The 13,696-nt window shown below is 45.1% G+C and overlaps 1 protein-coding gene across 9 annotated transcripts in view; it reads right to left on the reverse strand.

Annotated features, from left to right (window-relative positions):
• Positions 1-1,649, reverse strand: part of ZMYM2 (zinc finger MYM-type containing 2) — an 88,962-nt gene extending 87,313 nt beyond the window's left edge. For 3 of the 9 annotated variants that reach the window (XM_082044267.1, XM_082044268.1, XM_082044261.1), the window contains exon 1: positions 1,526-1,647. In XM_082044267.1, the coding sequence (XP_081900393.1) occupies positions 1,526-1,550 (25 nt within the window). In that variant the 5' untranslated portion in view covers positions 1,551-1,647. Of the gene's footprint in view, positions 1-467; positions 526-846; positions 1,120-1,525 lie in introns of those variants that run through there. The other 6 variants (XM_082044266.1, XM_082044262.1, XM_082044263.1 and 3 more) reach the window with 5 other exon arrangements.
• Positions 1,650-13,696: the final 12,047 nt, after the last annotated feature.

A 13,696-nucleotide genomic window follows, 5' to 3' on the forward strand; every position in this document is an offset into this window, starting at 1 on the left:
TGCATATTACTCGGTTATTTTAAACCTCTCATTTCCTCTTCTTAGCTTCAAGATATGGAGGCCACAGGATTGTAGAAAGAGAATAAAAAAAAAATCAAGATGGCTAAAGGTGTCTCGTCATGGATTTTAATTCACGCTGTAAAACTCTAGAGGGCACCCGAAATATGCCCTCCCCCTCCCTCCCGAGCCGGGTAACGTGAGCAGCAGCAGCAGCCCGTCGTCTGCCTGCCGGAGCTGGTATTGCAGGAGCGATGTCTGCAGCAGCAGCGCCCACCCCGAGGAGGAGCCGCCTCACAGCCATTACTGGGGCTTCGCCCCAGGGCACCAGCTGCTGGACGCAGGAATTTCCCCACCCAAACCTGGAGGCCCCTCCTTCTACCCCTGCCCGGGAGAATATGGGGGGGTGGGTCATGCCCTCCCCAAGCAGGTCTAGCAGAGGCAGAAACAGATACACAAACAGCATTCACAATGGAGCTCCCTCTCCTTGTTGGTCTCTGCCAAGGCTGCACCAAACTGGGCTGGAGCCTAAGGGAAAGACCTGGGGTTAACACAGGGCAGCGAGGAGCAGGCAGCGCCCCCAAGCAGCATTTCCTTTGCCTGGCCATGGCAGGTACCTCCTGCATCACCCACCACTTCCCTTTAATCCCAACCCAATAAATAAATAAATAAATAAATGCTGACCTCCTCGGGGGAGGTGGGGTGCCCCCCGAGCGCACCCACGACGCCCGCCCCCGCTTAAGGCGGGGGGACAAGGAGCCGCCTGAGGCGCAGCTGCACCGCGGGCTTCTCCGCGCGAGTGCGGGGTGAAAGGCAGCGGCGGCACCCACGGCGGGGAGCAAATATTACCTGCTAACTTGCCTAAGGAGCCCTGAACCGGCGCCCCGGGGGGTCGCAGGGCCCTCAGCGGCGGCGTCTCAGCGCCGGGCGAGCGCCTCGGCCCCCCGCAGGCTCCCGCGGCAGTTGCCCCCGGTCTCGGGTTTGCCCCCCTGCAGTCGGCCAGCAGCACTGCCGCCTCCTGTCCGCCATTAGAGAGACCCAGCCAAACAATACGGGAGGGGAGCAGCGACGGCGTCAGGATCCGCGGAGGGCCGCGTCGGGCAGCGGAGGGAGGCACCCGCGGGGGGGGGGCGGCGAGGGCGGTGGGTGGGGGAGGCACCGGGGCAGAACAACAGCCGAGGGCCCGGCAGGGAGGGGAGGGAGCGAGTTAAAATAGGAGGTGCTAAAACAGACCCGTCCCTTCCCCCAAATGCCCCTGCCCCCCCTCAGGGCAGCCGCCGGGCACCCCCCGTTTGCCCCCGTCGCCCACCTCCGGGCTACGATGGTTATCCGTGGGGCTGCCCCCGGTGCTGCCCGCGCCCCCTCCGCTGCCGCCAGAGGTAGCGGCGCGGCTGCGACGACACCGTGGGGTACTTAGCCCGGGTAGCTCGGAGGCACGGCAGCTGCTCTCCCGTCCCCGCCCCGGGGGTAGTTCTGCGCCGCCAGCCGCCCGGCAGCCCGCCTCTGAGGCGCAGCACCCCCACCTTACCCGGCTCCCCTCCGCTCGCAGGCATGGACCCCCCCGCGGGGGACGCACGCACTCTGCGTTACTCCTCCGGCGTCTCAACTCTAACTCGGTCCAGTCCCGGGCGAAGCGCAACTGCTAGCGAAGAGGAGGAGGAACCGGGCCAAGCGAGCTCGGGGAGATCCGCCTCCCTGCCCCGCCATTGGTTCCCCCAGAGGGCGGGCTCTCGCGCTGGGCCAGCGGAGTGGGTGGGCCGCCCATCCATCAGAGCCGCCCGCAGCCGGTTGACCCTATAAACTGCCAATCTTCCCCCTGGCCATGCCTGGGGTTCTTCCCACTTTGATCCATCAGGTTTGAGGAACCCGGATCGTTGCCCACCGGCTCGTTACCCGCGCCCGAGGGCTGCGCTCGCGCTCCTGCTGCCCGCGCGCTCCTTGACAGCCACAACTTGCAGAAGTTTGCGCTCTGCTGGCGGGGACGTTGCGCTGCCCGTCCCAGCTTGGCGCTCGGTCCCTGTGGGCGCCGCAGCCCTGGCCGTAGGGCACGGGCTCACCTCTGCCTCTCGGGCGCCCGTCGCCGAGCGATAGGGCTGGCAGGGCTTCTCCGTGGCCCTCTGGGAGCTGCCATCTCTCGCCTTCGCCCATCAGGGCTTTAAACCTGGGGCCATTCCCATGAGGGACAGAGCGTGGATAATGCAAGCGCTCCCACAAGGGAAGAAGGAGAGCGCACGTATCCCCGGGAGGGCGCCTCCCCCACAGCCTGCCCCGCCAAGCAGCGCCTCCCCGCCGCCATCTCCCTAGGACGCCCTCCTGCCCCCACCCGCTGCGGGGGAGGGCGCCATGTCAGACGCTGACATGGCTCCTGGAGGAGCTGGTGGTGGTGGTGGTGGTGGTGGTGGTAGCAGTGGTGGCGTCCTCCATTTTGTCGGAAACTGCTGCGGGGAGCTTGGTACCCATTCGAGCCAACGTGAGGCGCAGAGGGGCGTCCATTTGAGGCGCCTCTGCCCGGCTCCCCGGGGGAAGAGGAGGCGGGTGCCCCCGGCAGCGCCATGGGGTGGGGAGGAGCGCTCCAGGCGGCGGCCAGGCGCCGGGAGCCAAGCTCTCCGCCCGCCCTCCGCCAAAATGGAGGATGCGCACTTCCCTTGCGCGGCTTTTCCCCCCGCGCTGGCCATGGCAGTCACGCCCGCTCCTTCGAGGACCTGCCGAGTTCAGCCTCTGTTCTTCCGCGCTGGTCCCACTCTGCCCCATTCACTTATCCCCTCCTGCCCAGAAGAGGGAGAGCGAGCAAATAGCCGCCCAGCCTCCTCCAGCCGGTACCAATTCCTGTCAACCACGCGCAGCAGTGTCCCCTGCAGAGAGGAGCCGGGTTCCGGCCGCGGGCGCCATTTCCAGCCCCGAGCCGCCCCCGGAGCAGCCGTCCCCTCGGGCAGGGCAGAAGTCACTGAAGGGCTGGTCGTTCTTCCACCACCCTTGATGTGTTTAGTTAATGTTTTTGATGTCTGGGAGAGACCAGAAACTTTTTATCTTCATTTATCACAACAATACCTCTAATTTCTTCCTAATGGTCCCACCCGGAGACACAAGCTTCAGTCAACAACTCAAGACAAAAACTTCTCCAACACTGTTACTGGATGTTGTTGACAAGAATTAATGGGCTTGTTCACACCATCCTAGCTGTCAGATAAGCTCGGAAGGGCTCCTTGGTGTGGGGGGACAGAGTTACCTCATGGCTGTTGGCAGTTTGTGGTGCAGCTGCTTGCACCTGAAAGAAAGAGGTGAGCTGATGGTGGAACAGCTCCAACACAGCCACTGCCAAGGAGGAAAGTGCCATGGAGAGGAATCGCCATCCGTTTTGATGGTCTCATTGAAGCTGCTGTGTAAATTTGTAAACTTTGTTCTACAGAACAGCTGATTATATTCATAGTGACCAGAGAGCTGTTGAAATTTCCACATTTGATCTCATATGCTCCATCAGGTCAGTTGGCTCCATTATTAGCTTTGACTATCTTCTAGATTGGTAAAAGCCAAACCACGATAAGTCATCCTCCACATTTAATATTTTCCAGCCTTTCCAGTTGTACATCTCAGGAAGATGTTTGTTCTACAACAGTGCTTATTGAAGTTCTGAAGAAATTCAGAAAGAATCTTGAATAGAGGATATAAATACATGTGTTTGAGATCTTTGATGCATTCAGAGATGAATGGTAGAAAGAGTGGGTTTTTAGTTTAGTTTAGTTTAGTTTAGGTGAAACCTATCACTCTTATTTGTCATTGAAAAAGTAACCCAAGAGCATCTTCCTCTTACCACTGCTCTAGCAATAGACATTACTTAACAATGTTTTCTAGGGCTTTTGTGTAGCAATGTACCAATAGACCATTTTCATTAATGTTTTAGATTATAAACTTAAAATAGAATTTTTAATGGTTTTTCTTCCAACCTTGATACTGTACTGAAATGTACATATATATAAAAGTTCATAAGTCCAGAGAACCCTTGTCCCCCTATAGACATGCAACCCTATTTTTGAATTAATATCTTCAAAGGTAGATAAAAATAATGAAATACACTATTATTTTTCCATTATTTTTTCAACTAACATTGGGAGAAAGGAGAAAAATGTTCAGATACCTGGGTAAATTTCTCTTCATCTGTAAAACCATGTATAATTCAGATTATTTTTAAGAATAATCCAGATCAAGTAATTATTTTTTATGGTTTGAAAAAGTTAGCATTAGCTCAAACATTAAGCAGTAAAATCTCATCATTAACACAGATCATCTGAAATGGATGTATTTATAGGCTCCACAACACTGCTTTCATGGACAGGCCTGATGTCAGCAACTTCACTAAAAAATGTCAAATGTATTGACTGGCAGTAGATAAATTCAACAAAGCTGAACCAACAGTATGCTCAATGCTCTACAAGAAGAATGATGTCCTTCTATCTGTCATGGAGTAAGATTGTCTCAAAAAGCAGTCAACTGTATTTGAATTAGAGAAGGAAAAACCTGATATATTTTAAAGAATTTACATTTGAGCAGGAATCTTAAGAACACTAACAAGCCAATCTTCAAGTGATGCATCATAAATTGTAGGAACAGAATGAACATAGTTTAAAACTACTTCCTGCTACCAGCAATATTTGTCTATGATAAAGGATAGTGACACTTGCTCCAGGATTAGAAGCAAACATATTCCATTGGCTGTAGGACTTCTTCAGCCTGAACACTGTTAAGGTTTACATCCATCTAATTGTCCAGGTGTCTAGAATATAGTTCCGAGGAATGAAGAGGAAATACTTGAAGATATCTTTCACTACTTCATATATGTAGTGTTTGGAAAGGAGTGGTTCATGAAACCCTACAAAACAGTTTATTACAGCTGATTTGAAGATGGACTTGGAAAAAAAAAGTGTTTGGAATGCAGATAAAATTCATGTTTATAGAAATGTCTGTGTGTTGCCATCACATGTGGAAGTGAAGATGGAGTCTAATCCTTTGTAAAATATGTGACCCCAAAATGTAGGTTATGTCATTGTTGGCTTCTATACTGCCCTGCCCCACAAATCTTGTAATCTCTACCTTACAGTTTTATTTATCCTCTTATTCTTTTCTCTACTTTCTCCTCTTACCATTTCTACCAATATTTATTTTTCTTTTCTCTCCTTCATTTAACTGCTTTGTCTGTTTAGCCTCAATCCCCCTTGCCATCACAAAGAAGAAAGGTGTGGACAAACTATTTGTTGATGGAACATGTTGTCTTTTCATGCCAATGGCATAATGGAGTTCTGGTCTACTAATTGGTTGCCCAAGACAGCTTCAAGAAATAACAGTGGAAGGAAAAAAAGATTAAAAACAAACAAACAAACAAACAAACGTATAATCTTAAAACACCTGTGATAAGTAACACCTTGATCATTTTGGTTTTATTCTATAGTATTCCCTCTATTGGTGTTCCGATTTTTTAGCTTCATTAGATATTGCAGCTATTCTTTATAGACTACAGCTCTTAATGAAGAGATACCATATGTGTGTATATGTTCGTACTGTGCATAGCAGACCCCATACTATAAAAAAATGAAAAAAAATAGCCTTCTACGAAACATCACCTGTGGTTTTCCTTATGGTTGTTGAGTTACATATAATTTTCATAATATTTATAAACAAATCAATATGTATCTATAAATAAATTGCATTCAGCTGTTTAATTTGTAGTTTATTTAACCAAAAGGTATCCTTCAAAAGGTCAAATATGAGACAATATACACTATCCTATAAGACGACTATTCAACGTGTGATATAATATGTCTTCAAATGACCTTTATGCCACATCCCACATTTCAGTTTTGAAAAAGTAAAGAATAACTTATATTCTAAACTGAGTGACCTCTCTGTGGAAGACATTTCAATACAGAAAAGACTGAGGATATAATACCCAATAAAGTGTTATTGTGAAATCACTTGCAGTGAGTTTACAATAATCAACATAATTTTTATTAGTTTTTAAAGATTTGCAGAGTTTAGTTGGATATTTTTGTCTTTATGGAGAAGAAATAGCAGTGCAAAACAGAATACAAGACCTTAAGACTGGAAGAGACTTCCTAGGTTGCTGAGCCCAGTTTCTTGCTATTACAGGAAACCGTGTCATATAATCCCTTCCAGCAGCTTTTCAAGGTCCATCTTAATGGTAGTTTGATATGTTTACCCCCTACTCCTGTTGCAAATTTGTTCCAGAACTCCATTGTTTTGGTGGTTAGAAACCTTCTTCTAATTTCCAGGCTAAATTTATTCAAGAACCCATTTGTTTTTGTGCCAGTATTCCTCCTTCAGCTTAAATAGCTCTTCTCCTTCCCTGGTGTTTGCCCCTGATATATTTATAGACGGTAATCATATTCCCTCTCAGCCTTCCTTTTGCTAGACTAAACAAAGATCTTTTCGTTTCTTCTAGCTCAACAGATCTTCATTCCCCTGGTCATTTTACTAGCCTTTATTGCCACCTGTCCCAGTCAGAATTCGTCTGTCTTGAATGTGTGTTCAAATTCCCATAATATTCCATTTTAAATCGAATTACTACATTGTATGGTACATTAATATTTCTATACCTCCATGAAATACCACAGTCTTGGGTGCACAGTTGCCTTTTTGCCCAAATACATTAGATAGCCACCATCTATTCTAGCAGCACCTGTGTTCTTTTCTACCTCACTCATTTACTGGGAGAGTCCTCCATGAACAGCAAATTTATGTTAGCCTCCAAGTGCATGACTTTGCATTTTGTATCATAGCAGTTTGTTTTGTTTCCATTAGTTCAATCACTGAGGTCATTCATTGTTTTTCCATATGACATCCCACTGCAGCTGTGTTGATGATGCTGCCTAATTTTGTGAAACCAGCCAATGCAATAAGCTTATTTTATCTTCTTTGCCAAACAATAAGGTCAATCCGAAGAATACCTCCCAAAGAAATCTGCTAGCAGACACTCTCCAGTTTGACACTCTCCTGTTCAGTACTACCTGCTGCCATTTCCCTCTTTCTGCTCTGGAAAATATAATCTTATCTCTGTGCTTCTCGACATGTAGGAAAGCTTTTTTGCTGGTCAGTACCTCTTTCCCTGAAAGCTCTCTACTTATTCTCGATTATCTTTTTTATGCACTGTGTTAGCACCTGCCCCTTGAAGAAACAGTAAATCATTCCTGTTTCAAACTTCTGACCTCCTCGGTTCAGTTGGCTTGATTAACTGGGTCTCTTAGTTTGCCAGAATTTGCCTTATGAAATAAAGAGGCTTAGATGTAGGCCTGCTTTTGTTTTCTTTCCATGCAATCTACACCAAATGAACTTTAGGATAATTTTCTACAACTAGCTTTTCTATACTGTCCTCAAACTGTAAGTCCAAGTCTAAAATAGCATCACTTCTTGTTGGTTTAATGACATTTAGCTGAGAAAAGCTGCCAGCTGTGACATTCATCTATATTTGAGCCCCACCACCATTAATAGCATTTGTTCTCTAAGCTACTAAACCAATTAAAGAAAAAGAAAGTGAATAGCTTTTCACTACCTTAGTGAGTTGAAACGAGGTATGTGTCAGACAGGTGCGGAAGCCCCCACAAACACCCTGAAGAGTGCATAGCCTGAAGGAGGATGGAACAACCAGGTTTCCACAGGAGGGAGTTGCTGGAAGACCTTACCTTCTCATCTTACCATAATCTATCTTTGGAGTGGCATCTGTATGTGTATTTGTGTATGTAAAGAAAAGTCCTTATTCTTTCTAAATTTATTTCTTGGTTTTCATTAGTGGATCTCAAAAGCTATTTGAAAACAATTATTATTCAAGTACTGGATTTGGTAAATCAAACCTTTTATAGTCTCCTCCTAAACAAGATCTTTCTACTTAAAGGTTGAAGATCTCCTGTGAGGTCTGTAAGAACAGTATTGAAAGAAAAGGCGTCAGTACACAGGAACCTTCAGCTCTCTTTCCATTAAATCTGGTACATGGTATTTCTTCATTTTCCTGGTATTTCTCATACTGAGGAGCTTGAATAAGGTCAGGCTTCATGAAGTTTAATGTGTGGTTTCACCACAGGCAAGTTGCTGCATGATAAAGCTGCTGCCAAAAGTAGCATTCCTGTCCTCACCTCAATTACTGGCTAAACATTGCTGTCACCTTTCTATGCTGACATGAACATTAATGTGGCTAAAAACTGGTCAAGTTGGACCAACACATTGATCTTGCTGCACGTGCAATCAGATGGGTGACAGTGCAAGATAAAGGGGCGCAGTGGGCAGCACAGGGGAACAATGTATATGCCATTTGTGAAATGGCACTGCTAGCCTGCATAAATCAAAGTGGCATATGAAAAGAAATGAGTAGTTTTTGACTGGTGATCTGGTTTCTGCTTTATCTCAGGAAGATCCACAATGCCATTTTTAATTGGTTATTAGCATTGTTTAGAGCTGGCTGAGAGAAAACCTGCAAAATATGAAGTCATGAAGTGAATTCTATTTCATAAGGCTTAAAATTGGTCAGTTTTTAAAACATTCTGTAAGAAACTACTTGTAGGAAATTTAATTTAAAAAAATCAAATTATTAAAAATCGTAAGATTCCCTTACTGCAAATTACTGTGATGATAGTTTCAACAATATTTTGACACATGCTTCTTAGACAAAAACCTGAAAAAATGGTAATTTTTTGCAAACCTTTTCAGAGCAAAGCCATTTTTTTTCAGTTTCATTCAAAGTGTCTGAGCCTGTTCTAGCAATGAAAAATGTTGCTTTTTTAGGCAACCTGTCCTTTCCTCCTGGATTAGGACTGTGCCATGGTCATCAGTACCTTCAGATTGGATTAATGCATTGCTGGTGTATATGCTAAAAGGCCATTTGGAAAATGGTCAGGACACAGTCTGGAAATTTACTACAGGATCTTTCCACCAGAAGCTTCATTGAACTGTAAGGTGTATGGGAGAGTATGCTAAACAGCACAGTCCCTCCCTTGCCACGAGACTCAAAAGATGTGCCCCACAGAGCCTTGCAAGTGGGAAGGATCCAACCCTACTTTCCACAAAGATTGTGTGATGAGACTGTGGCAGTTGCACACAGCTTGATAAGGTCCAAGGCTTTCAATATAGCAGTTGCTGGCTCTTTTGCACCTTTCGTGCCCCACTGTGGCTGTCCTCACGTACGCGCCTTGGTTGGATGTCAGCTGTCAAGTCCTGTCCCCTCCAGAGGCAAGGTAACTCCAGTCACGTACACCCTTCTGTGGGGGGAGCAGGAGGGGTGAGACCCTCCATCAACAGATAGGGTCCGTAGCCAACAAGGCACCCCAGCTCCAAAGAAGCTTCTGGGTCATGTTCATAATGACCACAGCTCAGATCCAACCAGGCTGTAAAATGGGGCACCTGCTGAAGACCCCCTTGGAGTGGTCTTCTCAGAGCAGCAGGACTGTGATGGGAGCCCTTGCCTTAGAGTGGGACACCATTTAAGGAGACTTCCTGGGACTGAGAGCCCTCACCTTCTCCTTGGTGAGTGATTATTTCTTCTGGATATATCCTTGAGTGCAATGCAAATTTGAGCATATGCATTATTCCAAAACTGCACTAATACTCCTATTTCATATCACCTCAGCATGTAAGGTGAATGACATTTGTAAATACCCTTCAACATTTTGTTTTATCCCCATGTTCAGGTATTCAGTTCACACTTTTTTAAGAAACACCACTCCATGCTCTAAACAATTTTCCTTGGGATGATGTAATCCTGGATGTACATATGTACTGGGGGACAAGAGCTTGGAGTGCAAGTGCAGCCCTGCAGAAAGGGATCTGGAGGTTTTGGTTGATGGTAAGCTCAATATGAGTCAATAATGTGCCCTGGTGGCCAAAAACGGCAACCGTATCCTTGGGTGCATTAGGCACAGTATAGCTAACTGGCCAAAAGAAGTCATAGTCCCACTAAATTCAGCATTGATGTGGCCTTACCCTGAATACTGTGTGCAGTTTGGGACTCCACAACATACAAAGGATGTAGAAACATTCAGATGTGTCCAAAGTAGGACAGCAAAGATGGTGAAAGGACTAGAGAGCATGACTTACAACAGGGGTGTCAAACTCATTTTCACCGGGGGCCACATCAGCCCTGTGGTTACCTTCAAAGGGCCGAATGTGATTTTAGGACTGTATAAGTGTAACTACTCCTGCATTTATACAGTCCTAAAATTACATTCAGCCCTTTTAGGGCAACCGTGAAGCTGATGTCGCCCCCAGTGAAAATGAGTTTGACACCCCTGATTTAGGAGGAGCAGATGAGAATACAAGGCTTGTTCAGCTTAGAGGAAATTGAGGGGTGACCTTATTGCTGTCTACAGCTTCCTCATGAGGCAGAGCAGAGACAGATGTGCTGGTTCCTTCTCTCTGGTGTTCAGAGACAGGACATAAGGGAATGGTTTAAAGTGGTGTCAGTAAGTTCAGATTGGATATTAAGAAAAAGTTCTTCACTAAGAGGGAGGTCAAGCACTGGAACAAGTTCCTTAGGGAAGTGCTTATGTCCCCAAACCTATCGGTGTTCAAGAAACATTTGGACAGTGCTCTTAGATATGCACTTTAATTTCTAGGTTGCCCTGTGTGGAGTCAAGAGTAGGACTTGATGATCCTCATGGGTCCCTTCTGACTCAGGATATTCTCTATGATTCTTTTGACACCTATCACTGGCAGATGACAGTTGCACAAACATTAGTCCACTTATCCCCCATGTACAATTATCCTACTATCAAAAATATGTGTTATTTTGTCTGCCTGTTTTGGATCGCTATGTTCATCACAGAATCACAGAATGTTGGGGATTGGAAGGGACCTCGAAAGATCATGTAGTCTAATTCCTCTGCTGGAGCAGGAACACCTAGATGAGGTTACACAGGAAGGTGTCCAGGCAGGTTTTGAATATCTCCAGAGAAGGAGACTCCACAACCTCCCTGGGCAGCCTGTTCCAGTGTTCTGTCACCCTCACTGAGAAGAAGTTTCTTCTCAAAAAAGTGGAACCTTTTGTGTTCCAGTTTGTACCCATTACCCCTTGTCTAATCATTGGTTGTCACCGAGAAGAGCCTGGCTTCATCCTCGTGACACTCACCCTTTACATATTTATAAACATTAATGAGGTCACCCTTCAGTCTCCTCCAAACTAAAGAGACCCAGCTCCCTCAGCCTTTCCTCATATGGGAGATGCTCCACTCCCTTAATCATCTTCACTGCACTGGCTTTAAACTGAAATAGTATAGATTTAGATTAGATATAAGGAAGAAATTCTTCCCCATGAGGGTGATGAGGCACTGGAACAGGCTGCTCAGCGAAGCTGTGGATGCCTCATCCCTGGGAGTGTTCAAGGCCAGGCTGGATGGGGCTTAGAGCAACCTGGTCTAGTGCAAAGTGTCCCTGCCCATGGCAGGAGGGTTGAAACTAGATGATCTTTAAAGTCCCTTCCAACCCAAACCATTCTATGATTCCATGCTTTATTATTTCATACTCTGAATACTAGGTATCCTGTGGTAAAAATAGCATGTGATCTCATAAATAAAAGACTGTATCATAGTACATATATTCCAGGAGTTTGAATTAAGTTTTCACAAGCAGCTTGAGTTTGAGTGCTCTCGGCTTTTTGAATGTTTCAGTCTCTGTAATCTTAACACGGTCCAAGTTACTTTTAGGAGGTAACTTCCTAAAAGGCAATCTAGAAAACAACCATCAGAATTTCTGTCTTGTTGAAGCAAATTTACATCCATGTGCCTTATCTAGAAAGTTCAAAACTCAGGAGTTTATAGAACAAATTCTGGTGACATGAGTTAATAGCAAAAAAGGAGAAAACTACCATCTGTGTATTCTGTGCAGCCCAGTCATTAGGGAGAGATAAACTGATATTTTACATTGTCTCTTTACCATGTAACTCAGGAATCCTGGATCCTAATCTGCATTCAAAAGGACCATGCATTTCCTTTTCTTCTCCATCACTAGCTGCCCTGCAGCCTGTGTCTCAGTCTTCAATTTTTTCACGTATGTCCTGACTTCCAGTTTGAAGATGCACATCCCTGTACATGTGGGGCTTATATCCTTGTCCACTGTCTCTTTGAAACCTTGTTCCAGCTCCCATCCTTTCCTTATCTCAGTAATCATTCAAGCCCCTCAGCATATCTTCCCACATTTCTGTGTTCCAGCACCACTTTTCTTCTCTCAGCTCTTGGCATTATAGCAAGCTGTTTGCTTTGCTTGCTTACAGAGTTTGCACCTCAGACTGGAGTGTATCAGTATGGATGGAATCTAAGAATTTGTCAATCACAAGCTAACTTGGGCAAACGAGAATTTTCGGGCTTACAGGAACATAGAAACTTAAAAGCAGTCAAACCAACAGCCTGGTAAGCCGAGGGTCACATCTATCACAATGGCCAATGGTGGATGTCTAGAGAACAGCAGAAGACATCAATAGAGTGATATTTTCCCAAATATTCTCTCAGCCTTCAGCTTATAACTTTTGCAAATGTAGGTTAGTGGATAGAAATCAGGAAGGAGGGAGGTGGTAAACAACAGGTTGCATATATTGCCATGGATCATAATTGTTAAATAGGTATGTTTCAAGGTTTCTTTTGGAACAGGAGATATGGGTTTCTATGGGCTCTGCCCTATGCCTTTCGGATAATGTCGTAACCCGTGTGTCACATTTTAAAGACTCAGGATTTCAAGATACCTAACGTTGACCGTATTATCGAGACAACTCCAACCAACCCAAAGTCACTGTTCTGCTAGAGAACAGACAACCCACTGTGGTAGGTGGCTTGTTTCTGTATGCAGATAATAGTGAGATACCAGTTAACTGATAGAAAAGGAAGAGGTATAACTTTGATATAACGTGAGAGAGGAAGCTTACAACCAGATAACCTACAGGAGAAGGCTTTATCTGAACTTTAATATAAATCCTTTTACAACAAAGCCAGATACCATAAATTTTAACTCTCTGCAGTTTATAGACCTTTAATTTAATGGAAAAATGTCAACAGATGTAGCTTACTGATTCAAAAAAATAGAGTATTTGTCTCTATTTCTGATTATGTTGATAAAACAGAAGTGTGGAACAGAAGTAAAAATATGAAGACACCTGTGAGGAAAGATCCTAGGTTGAAAACTTTGCTCTACAAAGTCACTTTTCAACACACAAAATTTAAAGGGCTAATTAGTGGAAAATCCCTATTATGAAGAGCTCTCCATCAGCAGAAAACTAGGGAATCAGAGAGCAGGAATTAATGTAATAATGTAATTCATGCAATATGGGAATGGGAAAGAAATGAGTATCAGAGTTTTCTTACCCTATACCTGATGGGTCACTGATAATGACAGCAAATCTTATGATGGCATGATTTAGAGAAACTTCTGCTTTAGCTTCTGTGGGGACCCCAAAGTAAGAGATGAGAAGTCACTTTCCCCTGTGCACAGGAGCAGCTCATAACACAATGTGATCCAGTAAGACATTTATAAAATGTAATTGGGGCTCTTCCTTCTTTTCTGACTATAAGCCAGTTAATTAATACAGTTAATCTGTAAGGACATGTCACTAACATAGAATGATATAGATATTTAGTAGGAGAGTGCAAGGAGGAAACAGGCATCTTAATATTTCTACATGCAAGCTCATCAGTTGGGAAGAAATGTTACCATCTTTAAGAGT

The sequence above is a fragment of the Streptopelia decaocto genome (assembly GCF_964273445.1).
Source record: "Streptopelia decaocto genome assembly, chromosome: 1".
In the NCBI taxonomy this organism is placed as follows: Eukaryota; Metazoa; Chordata; class Aves; order Columbiformes; family Columbidae; genus Streptopelia; species Streptopelia decaocto.